This window comes from Pristis pectinata, chromosome 11 (assembly GCF_009764475.1).
Source record: "Pristis pectinata isolate sPriPec2 chromosome 11, sPriPec2.1.pri, whole genome shotgun sequence".
NCBI classification, from domain to species: domain Eukaryota; kingdom Metazoa; phylum Chordata; class Chondrichthyes; order Rhinopristiformes; family Pristidae; genus Pristis; species Pristis pectinata.
In genome coordinates, this window is record NC_067415.1 from 16,345,942 (window position 1) to 16,366,525 (window position 20,584).

At 38.1% G+C, this 20,584-nt stretch overlaps 1 protein-coding gene across 1 annotated transcript in view; it reads left to right on the forward strand.

Annotated features, from left to right (window-relative positions):
- Positions 1-20,584, forward strand: part of tmem131 (transmembrane protein 131) — a 144,994-nt gene that overhangs the window by 19,986 nt on the left and 104,424 nt on the right. The window contains exons 2-3 of the mRNA XM_052026299.1: positions 10,334-10,395; positions 18,441-18,481. Of these exons, the coding sequence (XP_051882259.1) occupies positions 10,334-10,395; positions 18,441-18,481 (103 nt within the window). The remainder of the gene's footprint in view (positions 1-10,333; positions 10,396-18,440; positions 18,482-20,584) is intronic.

Below are 20,584 nucleotides of genomic sequence, written 5' to 3' on the forward strand. Positions count from 1 at the left end.
CTCCCTCGATTTGTCCTTCCAAAATGCAACATCTCACACTTGTCTGCATTAAATACCATCTGCCATTTTCTGGACCATTTTTCCATTTGGTCCCGATCCCTCTGCAAGCTTTGAAAGCCTTCCTCACTGTCTACTACACCTCCAATCTTAGTGTCATCCGCAAACTTACTAATCCAATTTACCACATTATCGTCTAGATCATTGATATATACAACAAAGGCCCCAACACAGATCCCTGAGGCACACCACTAGTCACAGGCCTCCAATCTGAGAAACAACCATCCACAACCACTCTTGTCTTCTCCCACTCAACCACTCTTGTCTTCTCCCACTCAGCCAATTTCGAATCCAGTTTACAACCTTTCCATGGATACCCATTGACTGAACCTTCTGAACTAATCTCCCATGTGGGACCTTGTCAAAGGCCTTACTAAAGTCCATGTAGACAACATCCACAGCCTTACCTTCATCTACTTTCTTAGTGACCTCCTCAAAAAAAAAACTCCAAAATTCGTTAAACACTATCTACCACGCACAAAGCCATGCTGACTATCCTTAATCAACCCTTGGCTGTCCAAATACTTATATGTCCAATAATTTACCCACTACTGATGTCAGGCTCACTGGCCTGTAATTACCTGGTTTACTCTTCGAGCCTTTCTTAAACAATGGAACAACATGAGCTATCCTCCAGTCCTCTGGCACCGCACCTGTGGCTAAGGACATTTTAAATATATCTGCTAGGGCCCCTGCAATTTCTACACTAGTCTCCCTCAAGGTCCGAGGAAATATCTTGTCAGGCCCTGGGGAGTTATCTACCTTTATTTGCTGTAAAGCATCAAGTACCTCCTCCTTTTTAATCTTTATATGTTCCATGACACTAGTGCTTGTTTCCCTTCCTTCCATATCCGCGATGCCAGTTTCCTGAGTAAATACTGATGCAAAAAAACTGTTTAAGACATCCCCCATCTCCTGAGGCTCCACGCTTATACGACCACTCTGATCTTCTAGGGGACCAATTCTGTCTCTTACTATCCTTTTGCTCTTAATATACCTGTAGAAACCCTTTGGGTTTACCTTCACATTATCTGCCAAAGCAGCCTCATGTCTTCTTTTTGCCTTCCTGATTTCCTTTTTTAGTATTTTCTTACATTTCCTATACTCTTCAAGTACCTCATCCGTTCCTAGTTGCCTATACCTGCTATACACCTCTCTCTTTTTCTTAACCAGCTCACCAATATCCCTTGAAAACCAAGGTTCCCTATGCTTGTTACCCTTGCCTTTAATCCTGACAGGAACATACAAACTCTGCACTCTCAAAATTTCATCTTTGAAGGCTTTCCATTTACTGAGCACATCCTTGCCAGAAAATAATTTATCCCAATCCACCCTACCTAGATCCTTTCTCATTTCCACAAAATTGGCCTTTCTCCAATTTAGAACCTCCACTCGAGGACCAGACCTATCCTTATCCATAATTATCTTGAAACTAATTGCATTATGGTCACTGGACCCAAAATGCTCACCCACACATACTTCTGTCACCTGACCTGCCCGGTTCCCTAATAGGAGATCAAGTATTGCATTCTCTCTCATTGGTACCTCTATATATTGATTTAGAAAACTTTCCTGAACACATTTGACAAATTCCAAGCCATCCTACCCTTTCGCAGTGTGGGAGTCCCAGTCAATATGTGGAAAGTTAAAATCCCCAACTATTACAACTTTCTGTTTCTTACATCGGTCTGCTACCTCCCTACAGATTTGTTCCTCCAATTCTCTCTGACTATTAGGCGGTCTATAATACAACTCTATTAGTGTGGCCACACCTTTCCTGTTCCTCAACTCCACCCATATGGCCTCTGTAGACGAGCCCTCCGGGCTGTCCTGTCTACGCACAGCCATGATCTGTTCCCTGACTGGTAATGCCACTCCCCCTTTCATCCCTCCCCCTCTATCACGTCTGAAACAACGGAACCCCGGAACATTAAGCTGCCAGTCCTGCCCCTCCTGCAACCATGTCTCACTAATAGCAATAACATCGTAATCCCATGTGCCAATCCACGCCCTAAGCTCATCCGCCTTACCTACAATACTCCTTGCATTGAAATAGATGCACCTGAGAACATTACTATCGTGCACAAACCTTTGATTTCTGTCCATACCTGCAGACCTCGCACGATCATTTTCCTCCTCACTTTCTTCTCTAACACTCTGGTTCCCCTCCCCCTGCAAATCTAGTTTAAACCCACTGGAGCAGCACTAGCAAACCTACCTGCAAGTATGTTAGTCCCCTTTCAGTTCAGGTGTAAACCGTCCCTTCGGAACAGATCCCACCTTCCCTGGAAGTCACCACATGTGACATTGCACAATGCCTGGGTTTAGTTGGATACCACAATTTGAACATTAATATGGCTTCGTCTTTCAGCTGGATGCTGCTTGTTAACTGCAGATGTTCTTACCCAATTGCTGATATGGAACTTGCAAAGATGGGCAAAATGTGCTGGCAGTTCCAAACCGAACCATGGACACTCAACCATTCAAACTGGAGGAAGTCCTACAGGCTACAACTTGATTATTAGGTGTACTCAATATTGTTAGGATTCCTTAACATTGAGCTAAGGATTGCCACTTGGATCTTGTGCCAGAACAAACTTGGCGTAGGATCTGAAACCATTTTGATTTCATTGGAAATTCTAGGTCTGTATATTGGAAGGCAAGGGAAGAATTTTTTGCTTTAGTTTAATGTTTCACTTTTTTCCGAGTGTATAAGTTTATAATTTTATAGAACTTTTAAGCTTTTGCTTCAATAGCTTTTACATGTCTCATTGTAAGAAACATTGAAAATGTTGCAAATGTTCAACTTTAACAGAAGAGAAATCTCCACCCCCAGCTCTGCCCCTGCCAAACACTGCTGGGTACATTTTAGGGATTGAACCTCTACACTACATTGTCTGTAGCCTCATCACTGTTGTGCTCTTGCTGCTGATCTCTGGCCACAGACCCTCCATTTAGTTACTGAGCAGTGGACAGTCCTGAGTGATCCAACCTTCAGTTCTCCACATCAGCTTTGTACAATATTCCTGAAGCAATGGATGTGGCTGTTGATTTTTTTTTTGTGTGCCAGCTTGTGTTGTCATTGAAAGAATGCCATAATGTTACTTAAGAACTACCAGCTAACATTGATAATGTTCTTCTTCAGTGTGGTGAACTATTTTCACAGGCTCCATGTTGACAAAAAAATGAATGGTCACATTTATTCCAAGGATATGAAGGTATCATACAGTGTAGGGCTGACGCATGAAGTGTGTTGTCATATTGTGGAATAGTGTCTGCAATGGCCCAGTTGATAGCAGCTTTTCCCTCTAAAGTCAGAGGCTATGGATTTGTCCTATCTAAAGATCTGAGCACGAAGATTCAGACTGACACTCCAGTACAGTATTTGTACAAAATATTCAATGGCCTTTTTAGAACTTCTCCGAACTACTTTACTTTTGAAGTCTAGTCACTGTTGTAATGTTTCCTGTAGCTAACTTATGTACAGGAAGTTTCTGCAAAAGCTCCCTCAGGCAGCAGTATGATGTTGGTTTGCTTTGAACGAGGCATAAAACATACTAGAACATTGGGGACAAATACCTTTCTTTCTGCTTCTTACACCCCCTTTCTCCTCCACCCCACTTCTCCCTCCACCTCCCTTCTCTCAAGAGCCTGCCCCATTCAAGTCAATTGTAATACTTCCCTATAGGTAATGTATGTGCAGTGATAATGTGATAATAACTAGATAATGTTGAGCAAAGTCAGCAGTGTGACTTACTGGTATCTTGTTTTCATTTGGGTAATTTCTTCTGTTTGGGGAATGGGAAGCATTTTTTTTAACATAAAACTTTATTTTCAGTAAGATTTATCTTTGGAACAAGAAACCACCTAATTCCAGAGAATAGTTTTGTTGAATGTTTTTGGAAAGGTGATATTGTTGGATCATTGAATTTCTGTTTTTTTTGTCATGTAAAACAGATTTTTAGAAAACATTTTGTATGTGTGACTTGATGGGAATGTCAACCTTTTTATTAAATCAATGTATCATTTAACTCCATTGTTTATAGTTTTCTAGCATTAATTATCCACCTTGCTGTGCTATGTTGTTTAATTCAAATTATTGGAAAGTTCAAAGCACCTTGACACCAGTGGATCAGGAGTAGTGTTCCTCTGCCATCCCCATCTTAATCCCTTTAACATGAGAACGATTAGGATCTCATTTTTAAAATCCTTTTTGCTTTGAGACTGGAACTAATTAGTCCCGTACCTTACAACTGGCTGTTTCAAAACTGATCCTTTAGAGAATAGGTATCTGGGAGTTGCCCAGATATTCAGTTGCTGAGATTTGGGCATTATCAAATGAGTACTTCTAGCTTTAATGGTTTCACTTTCATTGTGTGATTGTATTTAACAACCTGTAAAATCAGGGCATTTACAGTTTGGCAATTTGACATTGATCCATTGAATAGACCATTTCTCATGGGTTTAAGGTAACTGGATACAGCCTCTTTTTGTTCAATGAATGTATTCTAGTAAAAGCGTTTTCTGTCTTGTTCCATCTGCTCCTCTGTGGTTTGGAGCTGCATTCATCTATAGAATACATGTCAATTTTTTTTGAGAACTTAATTCATTATAAAGTGTTTTCTTGATGTGATCTAATCACAGTAATATAAGAGAGAAACAAAGGTCTGCAGATGCTGGAATCTAGATGAAAACCACTATGATGCTGGAGGAACTCAGCAGGCTAGGCAGCACCTGTGGAGCAAAGCAGGCGGTCAATGCTTTGGGTCAGGACCCTTCAGGACTGAAGATAGGAAAAGGGGAAGCCCAATATATAGGAGGGAAAAGCAGAACAGTGATCAGTGGACAAAAGGGAGGCGGGGTGGGCACAAGGTGGTGATAGGTAGATGCAGGTAAGAGATAGTGATGGGTAGGTGAGGGGGAGGAGGGGAGAGCAGATCCACCAGGGGATGCGTCAAAGGTAAGGAGGAAAAAAGGGGGTTAGAAGAAAGAGAGGCTAGGAAAGAGAAGAAAGGAAGAGGCATGGTGGTGGGTGTGGTGATTACTTAAAGTGGGAGAATTCAATGTTCATGCTGTTAGGCTGCAAGGTTTCAAGACACAAAATGAGGTGCTGTTCCTCCAGTTTGCACTTGGAATTCTCCTGGCAGTGTAGGAGGTTGAGGACTGACGTATCTGTGAGTGTGGGAGGGGGAGTTGAAGTGACTGGTAATGGGGAGATGCAGATTGTGGTTATGGACAGAGCACAGGTGTTCTGCGAAATGGACACCTAGTTTGCATTTGGTCTCGCACTTGGAATACCGAATGCAGTAGATGATATTAACAGTAATGTAATTTGGTATGTATGAGAATTGCTTGTTTTATTCTTGTCAATTTTGTAGTTTTTAGTCTGTATCTCACTTGCAAGTGTTATTATTTGGCATGCAGTTAAGTAATATTGTGCTGTAGTTTGAATAGTATATAAGCACGCTTTTTATTTGCCACGTTGAGGAGCAGTAGCATAGGTAAAACACAAGTAAACCTTATCACAGCTATTCCTTGTAGACACAGTATTGGTGTCAATGCTAGATTGTAAACTTCACGGCAACCAAAGAAATACACTTACAAGTACCTTTAATGATGAAGTTGTCCTTTAACATTTGGCTGTTGCTATGGTTAAAAATTTGCAAGCATTTTTACTATTTATTGCCCATTTGTTTATGCAACTGGATCTTCAAAATGACCTGTTTCTGACGTCCTAATTAAAGAGCAGATTATGGAACAAATAGTGTATTACTCAAATTTGTCATTTACTACTGTTGAATTTTGTAGAGATCAACCAGTTTTAAATTGTGTATCAAAATAAGCCACTGAGCATTCTCTCTCCTCTTCCCCTCTTCTTCCTCCTTCCCTACCCCACTTTCCTGCATGCTGAATGCAAAGAGTTTTAGAAAGATCCATGCATGAAAAATGCAGTTGTACTGTTCCTTCCATGGATGTTTGTTAATTTTTTCTAGCTCTCTTTGCTTTAGATCTCATATATCTGCATCTGCAATTGATGAATTATGTATAGGATTTGTACAGTGTCACCTAGAGTAAAACTCTGATAATCTGGCATGCTTGGGACTTTGGTGTCAGAGAGTAGGAGATTTTCCAGATATTGCACATTATTTCTGGTAATACCCCAACACACTTTACATTTTTAGATGCTGCACAAGATTATAATACATTTTCCAGTGAACCAGATACATTTAAAGGGAATGTGGGGACTGGGCCCCTGTTGAGTGAAATGCTGAACCAATGGGATCTCTGAATGGTTGGACAGTTGATTATTGGGGTGGTACATGTATTTAAATTTGTATCCTTGTTTTTGCATTCCTGAGTGTGCTTATTTCACAGTGTTTCTATATTTCTGGCTACCTGATTTTTGTTTTGTTCCTCATTGTTGTACCATTGGCATCTGTTTTCATCTTCGTAGCAGCTAAATTAATCTTATTAGTGATGGGGGGGGGAATGCCTCGCAATATTTTTGTTCCTGAATTAATGCAATATAAATGTAGTTTTTATAGACTTTTTTCTTTTGCATAGCCAAGCCCTTTTCCAATTGACTGATATTTTTGACGTGTACGATTGAAGAATTCTTTTGGGGTGAAAACTGAGTTGACCTGTCTATTTTTATGTGCTGCTTTGATTTCAAGGTAGCAACTGTGGAGTACTAAATTTAATATCACTCTTCATACATAGGCAGTAAGCAATAGACCAAAACTTTAAGAAACTAATAAAATTAGTGATTGTGATATCAGTTGTTTTGCATAGTTTAATTAGAATGCAGTACATGTATGAAGCAAAATTAGAAACAAGTTGCTTAACGAGAAGCTCTCTGCAGTTAAATGAATCTAGTGTGAACAACATGAACTTTCACAACTGCTTTGTAACCAATATGCTGAGGTATTTGGAGGAAAGGAAGATGCTGAGGAAGAAAAACATTAGGGTAACCAAAGGTGTATAATTTTGTGCTAGGTTTTGCTAATAGACTATTTTACATTAGGGCCAAGATATCAGAAGACTTCTTCACCAAGTGGACTGAGGCGGGGTCTATACAATAGAATCATTAAAATGGAAGGTGTGCACTTCATGGAGCTGAGCTGGCGGAATTTGCAGAAGTAGAGAGACGTTGGTAAAGCAAGGTGAAGATTGTGAATGCATTGTGTTAGGCCGTGAAGCCTCTCAAGGTACAGGATGGAAACAAATGAGTGAATTGATGCTCTTGTTAGAGGGACTCTTAACTAGGGCGATTTGAATTTAGAACTGAACCTGGTGAATCCAAAGGCAAGGTTAAGGAAAGGGTGGAAATAGGTGATGGTGTAACATGTAGCTTTGGGGGTGTAGAAAAATAAGAAACTGCAAGTTGGTGTTCCATAAACTAAAATAATGACTAAGTTTGCTCCTCAGTAAATATCCTGGAAAGAGCCCAGATATGAGAGAAGCTATAGAGTTTTTGGCAGGGGCTGCAAAATGGTTTCAGACATGTTGGTGTTTACTTGGAGAATGTGGCTTTTACTAGTGGATTTGTATTGGATTTTGATAACCAGATTCTGGACAAAGTAGAATTATTTTTGTGATAAAGTAAAACATTAGTTCAAAGTGGGAAGTGTTTTATAGTCAGGCAAAGGGTCATGGAAAAACATGATGGAAGAAACAATAAGAAATTAAAAGATTGTAAGAGTTTACAACACTAAATGAAGTAAGCAGAGTTTCATAGAAGCTAAAACTGTAGAAATTATAATGTAGCAATAAGGAATAAGTTGAACTTTAACCAACATAGTGCAAAATGTGCAAGAATGCAAATAACATGCCAGAAAATGTGGAAAATCAGGGATCTAATGCGTGAAAAACTTAAAAGTAATACAGATACTTGAGGGGGATGAGGGAAGGATTAATTTACAGGATGACTGAATGAGAGGATATTGATAAATATATCTGCTGTTGGAAGTGCAGAAGAATGAGAGGTTATCAAATTAGACTGAGAGAATTTGACAGTGTTTATTTGAATGTAGAAAGTAGGAGCAGTAGGAGATCACTCAGCCCCTTGATCTGATTGTAACCTCAGCTTCACGTTCCTGCCCATTCCTGGTAACTTTTAATCTCCTCGCTTATAGTTTTCTCTTGTTCTGCTTTAAAAATATTCAAAAATCCTGATTCTGCCCTTTGAAAAAGAGATCCAAAGACTTGTGACCTTCTGAGCAAAGAAATCTACCTCATTTGTCTTAAATGGCAACCTCTTTTTTTTAAAACATTGATCCATGGGAGGAAGTATCCTCGCCACATCCACCCCTGTAAATGCCCCTTGGAATCTTGTACATAGGGGAAAACCACCTCAGTTTCTACCCAGACTGGAGAGTCGAGAATTAGGTTAGATGCATTGAGAAAAAGGGGTAGGCCATTTGGTACTGAACTGGAGAAACTTTTTAACTGAGGGTTGTGAGTCTATTGAAGTCTCAGCCTTGGTGTATACTCATTAGCAAATGCATTCAAGATTCTTGGACCTGGGGATTGAGTAGGATGTTACTGTAAATTGACCATGATCTTTTAGAATATTGAATAGTGAGAGGCGATATGGTTTACTGCTTTGAACCATAGGATGTGCATTGAAAATTTTGCTGTGGAAGGTGATTTCCAGTCCTTGGTCAGTGTCTAGTTTTCTCTCCCACTCCTTTGTGCAGGCATTTTGAGCTGCTGTGTCCTGTGGAATATCTCAAGATCTTGCTGATACCTTTCTAACTTCCAACTCCACTCTTAATCGGCTGTCTGAGAATGCAACATCAACTGGATTAGAGGCTCTGTCCCAAATACCACCACTCTGGGATGAATGTAGTTTCATTTGAAGCTATTTCAAAATTTTGTCTCTATCTCTGATCAGTCTAAATTGATGTTTCTAAAATGTTTTAATTTTGAGAAGTGACCCAAGGATTGACAAGATTTAAAAAGTGCGTTAATACCAGACTAAATCCATTTTTTAACCTACATTTGAGTGGGATGGGGGGAGGGGTGTGGGAGAGTGGGAATGAATGGTATGCATTTTGTTTGGATTTCTCCTTTAGTTTCCACATTGATGCTGATAGATGAAAACTTAAATTGGTAATTGGTTCATTATTGTTACATGTACCTAGATAGAGTAAGCTTTTGTTTGCATGCCAGCCGGACAGATCATTCCATACATAAGTACATCGAGGTAGTACAAAGGGTGGGGTGAGGTTGGGGGGGGGGGAGAGAATAAGCCTTATGGACCGCAGTGAATGTAGTAAATGATCTACTTACAATTATGTTGGAATTTGCCACATTGTGGAGCAATAGCATGGGTAAAACACCTTAATGTAGCTATTTTTTTTCTTGACACAGTACTGCTTTTTGCTTTTATTAAGGTTAATTGTTTTCAGAACTTTAATCTTTGAGAGCAAGCAAATTTATAAATTGCACTTTTTAAATAGAACATCTGTGGTATATAAAACAATTTGAGAAGTTGACTACTAATAAAATTTTTAATGGCCATTAATTTACAGTTAGAATTTACCACAATTGTAACCAAATGCCTTTCAAAATTTGGCTTAACCAGTAAGAAATTACCCAAATAGAGTATTAATTGAAAGTCGTATTTTAGTATATTAACAAATGTAAAGTGAGCAGGATACTTTTCAAAATAAGCACTCCTCTCTTTGAACATGTAATTGTAACAAGAGTTAATAGTTGCTGTTGAAAAGTTAATTGAGTAACCTTGGTTGTAGGTTATTCTGATTTGTGCCAGGAACAAAATCTGATGCAATGAGTCTTTGCTTACACTAGCACCCAATTCAGAATGTAAATGATCAGTACTTAAACATCAGAAATTGTACAATGCTGTGGCCAGAGTGACTTTTGTTAACTTGGTGTAAGTACGCAGTAGTTTTATTTCACTGCTACCAGATCATTAACTTTGCTCTGCTGTCCATCTCCTACAAACTCTTGTGGAATATGTATCGCTTAGAGTATTGTAGATGTCATTTAGTGAGACCCTTAAGTTACTGAGATGTCAAATGGTGCCTTATCTATTATGACATCATTTGATGTAACAGCTGTAATGGACTTCAGGCATGGGCAGTCCTAAAGAGCAATGGGCATACTATGTACCATTTTGGGGAATGATGCTATACTATTATGATATCATCTTAGCAATTTGTACCTTGTTCTGGTATTGATATGTGATGTTTCACACCAAATGTACTAAGAATGAAAAAAGTATTTATAGCTTTTCTTTTCTTTCCAGCATTTATCCAATCAGAAAACATTATTGAAATACTACACTTTGGTGAAGGAGGCTTATTACAGGTATGTAATTACCCGTCAAATTGTTTTGCCATGTAAACATGTATAAATTTTATCAATGTAAGATAAATTGCAAAATGTTCTTGTCATGTCCAGTAATTAAAAATAATTAAACCAGAGTTCTTTTCAGAGTACCACATCCTTAGAAGGTTGTGAATCTCTATTCCCGAAGGATATAGATGCTCAGACATGTAAAATATCCAAGGTTAGGATTGGATAGACTTTTGGTCACAGAGAATTAAAGGGATTATAGACATCAATTGAAGAAATGAGTTAAATGGTCACCTATGAATGGCAAAGCAAGACAAGGAGCTGTATGATCTATGGCTGCTCCTGTTTCTAATTAAATCTAGTAATGGATAATTTAATTTTCATTGCTTTAAAAGTTTGCATCATTTGATATGTGACAGAAATAGTGCAGATCCCAGGTTACAACAGAGTTCCGTTCCTGAGAACTCTCTGTAACCTGAATGGTTTGTAAGTCGGAAATGAACAGAAACAACAAGCAGACCTGGGAAAAGTGGCTGCCAGCCAGCCTCACTGACTAAGTGAATCTGCTCAGCACTCCCAGCTCTGCTCAGCTCGACCCAGCAGCCAACTGTTACGGATTGGTTGGGGGGGGTGGGTGGTGGGGAAGTAATGGGAGAAGTCGCAGGGATATGCCCCATTCCTACCCATCAGAAGATGCTTGCAACATCCATCCCCATCTATTCCACTAGTTTCTCAAATGCTCATTTATATGTACAGGGTGTCATAACCTGGGGAGGACCTGTGATCCCAATTGTAAGCAAAATGCAAGGGTGGAATGTACTGTACCTCATGATTTGGCCATTGGCCCAGTGATATCATGTCATCCATTATTTTCTCATTGATGCAAGGGAGATGCTTGTCATTAACAGACCAGCATTTAATACTCATTCCTAATTGCCATTGCAATAGCTTTTTGAAGTGCTGCAATCCTTGTGGTGAAGGTACTCCCATGATACCGTTGGGTAACAAGTTACAGAACTTGGAGCCAAAACAGATTAGTGATCTATTTTTAAGTCAGAATGGTGTGAAATGAAGGGGAACTTGCAGGTAGTGTTGTTTCTGTGTGCTTACATGGTGCTCTTAGCTTTTGTGATTTAAAATGTACTTTAATAGTACTTGAAAATATATCTAATGGTAAAAAGGAAAGGCATTCATCATTCTTTATATATGGTTGTTGGCCAAGAAACATCATAAACTTAGTTTCCTTTTCTTGTAACCATGGCTCATCAGTAATGAGTGAAAATGCTGGTTCTGTGCACGTTTGATATGATGCTCCTTATGATTATCACGGGTTTGGATATACTATGGGTATAATCATGATCACCAGGATGGAAGTTGGAGAACACTAGATTCACTTACAATGAAAGTAGATCTTAACAAGTATTAAAGTTGTCCCCTAACACCCATGTTATATTAAGGTTGTAATGTATTTAATTTTCATTAATTGTCAGTGATGTAGCACCTTAAGATCTTATTTCAATATCTGCAAATTGGGAACTTTTCTAGATGTCATTTTATGTTGTATAAATCAATGTGCTTTGACCCTGTTTCACCCAAATTTCAAGATTAGGAAATATTTCTGCACAAAATAAGCAATGTGCCCCCAATTAAAAAAAACACATCGTTATTAATACCAGCCATGAATTGAAAATTGGGATTTACTTTTCCAAAAGGATCATTCTTTCTTTTAAAAAAAAAGCCTTCTTTGCAGATTTATCTATAAATTCTGTTTTTTTTATATATAGCTTGGGTTTCTTGCAAAGTATGTACTCAAAGCTTAATAAAGTGTGATTTCTGAAGTTTAATCATGTTGGTATTGCATTACCTGCTGTGAGGGGTAGTTCTCCCTTAGCAAGCTATTTTGGTTAATTTGTTCACTTTATTTTTCTGCATTGGTTTGCTGATATTCCTATCAACCTTTTATTGAAAATTGCTCTTTTTCCTTATCACTTTTCTTTAAAACAAAAATTGCTAACCAAAAATGAGTCACGTAGGACATTCAACAATACCATTACTGGATTTCAAGTACAAATTTGAAGTTTTCTAAATCCAGATTCTTCCATATTCATATTTTATCACAACATAGGAGGCCATTCAGCCCATAATCAATGCCAACTGTCAGAGCAAACCTTTCAATCCCATTTCCCCCCACTTATTTCCCTGTAACTTATACTCGCACATGTCCTTTATCATCCCATGATTTTCCCACCAGACATGTGCACTGGAATTAACTTACAGCAGCCAACTAACCTCCTAACTATTTGTTGTATTGCCATGTTTTTTTCTTTTTAATGGCAAAAGAAATAAACATCTCATTTAACACTGCAGTTCTATGTATTTCCAGAGACACATTTGATCTTAAATGCCTGCACTGCTGAAAGTCAGCAACTGAGTGGAGTTCCAAAGCTCTGAACTGTGAGAATTGATACATTTACATTTGTTGTTTTGCAGGTTATTTTTTTATGGGGGGGGGGTAAATATTAATGCTAATAAAATTATTTTGGGTAAATGTGTGATGTTCTTTCTGCAATGTCTTTTATGAAAAATGTAGTAAAGGCACCCATTTCTAGAACTAGATTCCGTTAAATGCTCCAGTTTTTCAATAAATTTAGCAAGTTCTTGTAAAGTAGTTCAACAAACTAAACTAGAAGCAACAGTAAAACTTAGATAACCTGCTGCCTGACTACTTGGAAGTCCTGACAGTTTAGCATCTGGCTTATTGGGTGTTTCCCATGCTCTCTTTAAACTCCCTGGCAGTCCTGAAAATTTTATTGTAATACTGGGTAACATCTTGTTAAAAGTGAGTTGCTGCATTAATAGGAATAATATCCAGTAATCTGGACAATCTGACAGTCCAGCATGACCAAGGTCCTAAGGGTGCCAAATTGAGTCAATGTATTTCCCATGAGAGAATCAGCCTGAAATGTAAGGGTTACCCAAAGCTCTATTCAGAAAGCTGATATTTTGATATTGTATTTAGGATTAGGAAGGTAACTCGAATGAAATTTAGTGAGCCATGTTTTAAAGAAAAAATCTTTAAGTGACATTAATGCATCAAGGGATTGACTAAATAAAATTGCAGAATGGTTTATCCTTGGCTCTAGGCAGCGTAGGAATGTAGTTTTCTGTGGCCAATGGGCATTAGATTCAGATAGGCAAAATGTTTGAAGTTTGCAAATGCTGAACGTATCAAAGTGATTTTCTTTCAAGTTGTCCATGACTGTAATACTTTGGCAGTTTTTAACCAGCTTGTGTTTAGAACAGACATTTTCTTAACCATTCAGTCCAGTCCAATAGATTCTGCAACAAAATGAGACAATGAGGAACAATTTGTTCTTTTCAATAAAAATTAAAAAGTGAAGTGTGATGTTGCTTGATAAAGTCAAAATCTGGTGTTTTGAAATATTTCTTGCACAAGGATTTAAGAATTTTTTGCAGTCTGATGTGAATACACAAAAGGCAGCCATTGAGTTCATGATAGCTCTTAGCAGAGCAATGCCATCAATCCTTATTTCCCTGTACCCTGCAACTTGCTCTCTCTCAAATGGCCATCAACTCCCCTTTGATTCTCTTTGTCACTTACCCACACAAATGGATAATTTACGGTAGCCGATTAACTTGCCAGCTTGTCTTTGGGATGTTGAAAGAAGCCAGAGCACCCTGCAGAAACCCAAGTGGTCACTGGGAGAACACGCAAACCTGAACTGCATCTGGGTTTCTGGAGTTGTGCAGGAAATGGGAAAGCAACTGGTGTTTCATTATTCTGTAGCAAACTTGGAAAGTTAGCTTGCCAGCAAAAATTTATTTTAATGCGACAACATTTTGAAGTAGAGGAAGTTCAGATAACCAGGAAATGTATATGGAGACATATTTCTGGGTCATTTGTCATTTCCTATGAAAAGAGCAGCAAAATGAAGGCTCCTTTGCAAGAAAGAAATTGCACAATACAATATTTTTGATGCTTACAGGAGTACACGGGCAGATGATGGATAGAATACTACTATTTGTTTAATAAATGGGATCTAAAATAAGATGAAAGCAATGGATTTAAGCCAGTGTTCTTCCATATTGAATGCTACACTTGGTTAATATTTTAATTCGACTCGTACAATTGCTTTGACCACCAATAAGATAACTAACTATCTCCACATGTGTATGCCTTTGCCCTCACGTGCCCTCCCATATACAGCTGGTGTGTGCAAGAGCAGAATGCATAATTTATACTGTGTATTTTAAAGGTTTGATAGGCCGTGCTACAAACATTTACATCGCTCTGTTTGCTATACTGAAATTTTAGAAAGTTGATCACTTAACATGTGAACCTGTTTATAGTGAAAGCATGGTAAATGATCAGAAAAAAAAACAAACTGATCAGTGCCATTGGGGGAAGTGGGCCTACAACCTTTATAGAACATAGAATAGTACAGCACAATACAGGCCCTTTGGCCCATGATGTTTAGCCGACCTATATAAATCTACTCCACAGTCAATCTTACCTTCCCTCCTACACAGCCTATAACCCTCCATTTTTCTTGCGTGTGCCTATCTAAGAGTCTTTCAAATGTCCGTATTGTATCAGCCTCTACCACCACCCCCGGATGTGCATTCCAGGCACCCACCACTGTGTGTTTTTAAAAAAAACTACCTCTGACATCTCCCCTAATCTGTCCTCCACTCCCCTTAAACAGATGTCCTCTGGTATTGGCAAATCTGGTAAAGCAAAATATTGTAGATTCTGGGAATTTTTAAAACATAGAATTGTTAGAATAGTGAAAGAAAATAATGATAGATATACTTGATTAAGGCAGAACTTGTGGCTAGAGAAGCAGAATTAATATTTTGGGTTACCAGTTCTGATGTTCAGTCATTCTGAAGTGTCTTCTGGTTCTCTGTCCAGAGGCTGCTTCACCTGTAGAGTATTTGCATTTCTGTATTCTGTTCCAGAATCTATAGTATTTTGCTTTTGCACACTCAACTGTTTCCATCTCAAATTTTTACAAATCTGCAGTACCTCTTTATTCCTGGTTGGCTGATAGATATTCGTGTATCTTTGACAAGCTCCTACCTTCACGATGTACTTGGGCATTTCAGAGGCAATGGAGTTCCAATCATGTAGTGTGGTACTGAAGTCGTATGTGTGTTTATCAGGTAGAGGTGGTAGACTCCCTTCCCTCAATGGCACTGAACCAATTTAGTTTATGGCTAGTCTACAGTTCTGTTCATTTTATTTTGGATGTCAACCCACAAATTGCCAGACAATGAATTTATCAACTTGGCATGATGTGATAGTTTGGCAGTTGGCAAGTGTACATTCAATGCAGTGTTATCTGACAGTTCCTTCTTACATGGTTAGGAACTATGCTGAAGCTGTTTGAGGGTTAAGATAAAAGAAAAATGATTCAAAGGGTCAAGAAGCCTGATTTGTGAGAGAATTCAATGTTCAATTTATGGATTGTTTTGAGTTGACTAGCTTTTGTCCACTTATGTCAGTTCATGCATGTGACCATGTGCTTCATTTTACATGTTACACATCAGAAAGAACAGTTGAATTTGTATTATATTTTACATAGTTGAAATAAATTTCAAAACCCTCTGTCCAGTGCCCTTGTAAGTAGTCATGACTGAGAGAATTGAGTTGTTTTTTTTGCAGAGTTGCAAAAATCACAGGAAATAAGAGCAGGAATAGAAAATTGGGCCTATGAGCTTAGTACAAAATTTACTAACATGACTGATTGTCGTCTTCAACTTTACCTTCCTGCTTCATCTCATGTCTTTTTATTTCCTCGTATCCAAATCTATTAAGAAATAAAAGTAGGAAGTAGCCACACAAGCCCTTAAAGTTTTCTCAACATCATGGCTAATCAAACTCTATTATCCTGCCTAAGCTCCTTATCATTGATTCCTGGATTTCAAGCATAATTCTCCACAATTAATAATCAGAAAGTTATGTCAGTTGTAGGGGTAGAAAATTTCAAAGATTCGCAATGCTCTGAGTAAAGAAGCTTCTTGCTACTGAAGGGCTGAGGCCCTTAGGCTGAGACTTTAAACTCCTGTCTAGACTACTATCTTGGAGAAACATTACCTTCTCCACACCCCCCACCCCCTCACTCCACTGCCACCTCCTTGATGCCCAAGAATATACCCCATCAAGTCAGTCCCCAAAGTATTTTGTTTCAATGAGGTTGACTGTCATTATAAGCATTTTAATACTCTTATTCCCTAGGATAATCTTCCTCAATTTGCAAAACAGCCCATTGTATTTCTGCATTTTTAAGGTTAATACATCTTCCCTTGGAAACAAACAGCAGTACTTTAGGTGTGGTTTCTACTAAGACTCGTATCATTGCAGCAAGACAACTTTAACAAACTGGAGTTTGAATATAACAGATAAAGTACTGTTTGCTTTCCTAATCAATTTTTGTATCTGCGTATTAACTTTCAGTGGTTTGCATTCAAGGACATAAAGGTCCCTCTGATTATCAGTATTTCCCAGTCTCTCTCCTTTCAAAGTATATTTTGTTTTGTCGGTTTGACCTTGCAAAGTGTGAAACTTCCAAATTTTACCAAATTATATTCTAATAGCCACTTTTTGCCCACCCGTTAACCTTTGTATATCCTTCTATGGCCTGCTTTCCCATCTAGTTTTGTACTGCCAGCAAATTTGTATATGTTGTACTTGAAACACACAAATGACAGTTGTGTATATATAGAGGTCCAAATAATGATCCTTGCAGTACTGTGCTAGTTAGCACCTGTTTGTTAACCATTTGTCAATCCCACAAAAGTATCACCCATATTTGCCTGCAAGTTCTCCTCCCAAATTTTGCTGATTTTTCAAAAAACAAACTCCTTTCATAAACCTTTTCCAATTACATTGTTTCTGTCCTGTTATCACTTTCTATCATTTTTCCAATTGCCTATTGTGGTTAATTAACCTTGTTTACTCTTGAATGTGAAATGAAGTTTGCTAACTTTCAGTCAGCAGGAGGGAGTTTAAAATTCAGGGAATTCTGGAATACTAAACGTCTATCGTCTCATTTAAAATGGTGTATAAGCTATTGGATCCTGTGCTATTTGTTGGCTTTCTCATTAATTCCTCCGTTGCTGTTTCTTCACTAATTTCTTGAGTTCATCATTCTTATTGGCCTCTTGGTTCCCCATTATTTCTGGGAATTTTTATTTTAGTCTTCCATAGTGAGGATGTACAAAATATTTATTATCTCCAGCTCCTTATTTCTGCTTTGATTTTGCCTGAGAGGGGGACATATTTTCCTTTTGGCTATTTCCATTTTGGATATATAAAGATTCTGGAGACTATATTGATATCTCTGATCAATACCCCGCATTCCCTCTTCCATCTACCAATTTCTTAGCTGGATTCTAGAACCATACCAAACCTCAGACTTCGGCACTTTAAGCCATGAAAATATTTGTCATTTGCATACTGTAATTTTAATAAAAATAGAGTGGATATTTCTTTCAAAAACACTTATGCACATAATATTGAAATTGAAGTAAAGGATTCCTGGAGGGCAAGATCATAAGGTAATGTGTATCCAAGTTGTACATGGGAGTGATTTCAGTGCATTATAAACCCCTGATGAAGTTATAATAGCAATAAATAGCAAAAGCCTTTGTGTAAGAGTGTGTAGTGAGAATATTGTTTCTAATTGCTCCCATTTGTTGAGTTGGTAGGTACAGTTTCAAGAAGCAATCAATAGCTAAATATTAGCAACCTCTTTCCTTCTGGGCGAAATGCCACTTCTCCTCTTAGCATTTCTGCTAGCAACCTGACTGATGAAGAAATTGCTAGTCAGGAAGGATGACTTTGCCACACTTAACCAAGATCTTAGTGAAGTCTGCCACTGAATTATTTTATTTGCCGTATATTTTGTTATTTTCTTAAACATTCATTGTGGACCTGTTCAATATTACCCTCAAGTTGTAGGGGTGGTGTGCATTCTGTAATTATACCTTGAACCATTGAATATATTGAATGTATTTTTATATATTTACAGACGGAGTCTGACATGGGCCTCAGTTCATATCAACAGAAAATGTAAGTATTGTTTTTGCCAGACATTGGAAAAACTTAAGTTGAAACTTAAACTTTGTATTTGGATTCCAATTTTTAAAAAAACTTTGGCCATCACCAAGGGAAGATTTTCCTAAATGCTGATTTAACAGGTAAACTGCCAATCACTGTACCAATTGCACTTCCCTACTGTTCGTTATCACAGGCTGCTCTAATTCTGACTTCAGTAGAAATATTGCCACTCCCCTGCACACCCCCAAAACGCCACCACAATTTACACACCCCTTCACCTTCACACTGAATTTATTCTTCCACTGAATGCTGGTTGATCATCCTGTGCCTCAACCCATACTAAACATGGACCTAATTCATCTAAATCTGTTCTATCACTTTAATTTCATCAACTTTTCCTTTTTTTTTTCATCTGATGCCTTCATATGAGTCTGCCCTCGCTCTTCCCTTTTAATATTTCTGGAACTAGACTTTTGACCAATATCCAAACATTTAAAAAAAAATAAATTTCCTCCCACAATTAGTTCACATCTTCTCCAATCCTGGTTCTTTTAAGATGCTGCTCTTCCATTGCTTCAGTTCTGATAAAGCCACTTTCTAATCTGATATCTTTTACCTTTTTACAACTAACTCCCTTCCATTGAGATTCATTGGTCCTTAATCATTCCATTTCCTTTCTCCCCACTATTAGATATGTCATCCTTTACCATTTCTAGTTCCTCCAGAACTACCTGGCCAAATTGAAATATTAACCTTCAGCATTCTGAAAGGATTATTCCCTGAAAAATGCCTTGAATCACCTTTGTTATTTGATTCCTTTCCCCAGTGCCACCTTGGTGCATGAGACATGGTACTTTTTCCTTTTTAACCTCTTCCCATCACTCTGTTGAAGCGGCCATTTACATGTACCCTTTTACAATTGAAATACTGTTCAAAATGCTGTTTCCTTGGACTTGAGAAGACCAAGTACCGATGGGTGACCATTTGATCTTCAAGTGTGACACTGAACTTCTAGTCCCCTATCACTTTAATTCTCCTACCTCACTACTTCTTGGCATGCTACACTTTTTGGTAAAGCTCAAATTAAGCTTGCAGAGCAGCATCTTGTCTGTTGATCAGGGCCTATTGCAGCCGTCCAGACTTAGCAACTTGAGGTGATTTTGCTATTTCCATGTGTACTACGTTCTTGGCCCATACTCCCACTACTCCTATTTGCCTTGAATCATGCCATTTAAGCAACATTTAACATCTCCCATCTTCCACTGTTTTCATTTTGTTCTTTCTTTCCCTGCCACTATAATTGTCTAATTCTGATAATCTGAAACATTGGCTTTTACAAATGATGTCTGACCTATTGAGAATTACTGGGATTTTCTGTTTTCAGTTCTTCCACTCATGTTCATAACACTGTGGTACGTCTGGGTATTGGAAATTGCCACTTAAGCAGACAATATCAAAAATTAAACCATAGTTCTTTGTCATAATTAATTGAGATCAAATGTTACCATTCTCTAGCTTGAAATGAATGTTATTGTTATATTTTGAGACAATAGCGCAACGTCATAGAAGTGGGTTGATTTGCAACTATGTAAATCTTGACTGGGATACAAGAACCTGGGTTCAGAATGATGCGTGATATATGTGCTCTTTGTCCCTAATAGCAGAACTAACTTCATAGTACACATTGTGAAGGTATTGGGGGGATAAACTGCTTTAGTCACAAGAATTTATTTTTGTAATGTTACATATCTATTTAAAATTTGATGTGTGTTGCATTGTTGTGAAGAAATAAACTCCAGCACCAAAATTTTAGTAATTTTTTTTTCCTTTTCCATTTTAATTAGGAAATACTTCAGTACTAGGCAAATTCAGAGGGGGGGAGATTATGGGAGTTGAGGGGTACTTTATCCCACTTTTTTTCTGACCTATTTCACATCTGACCATCTCCAAATTATTCAGAATCTGACCATGGAAACAATCGTGTGGTCCCATAGGAATATACATGCAATAGGAAATTCTGTTTTATTTATGTCTTCACAAATAGATATTTGTATGGTCAGAGGATACGTGCAGATTGGTATGAAGATGCTTAATGGAAGAGTTGGCTTTTAAATA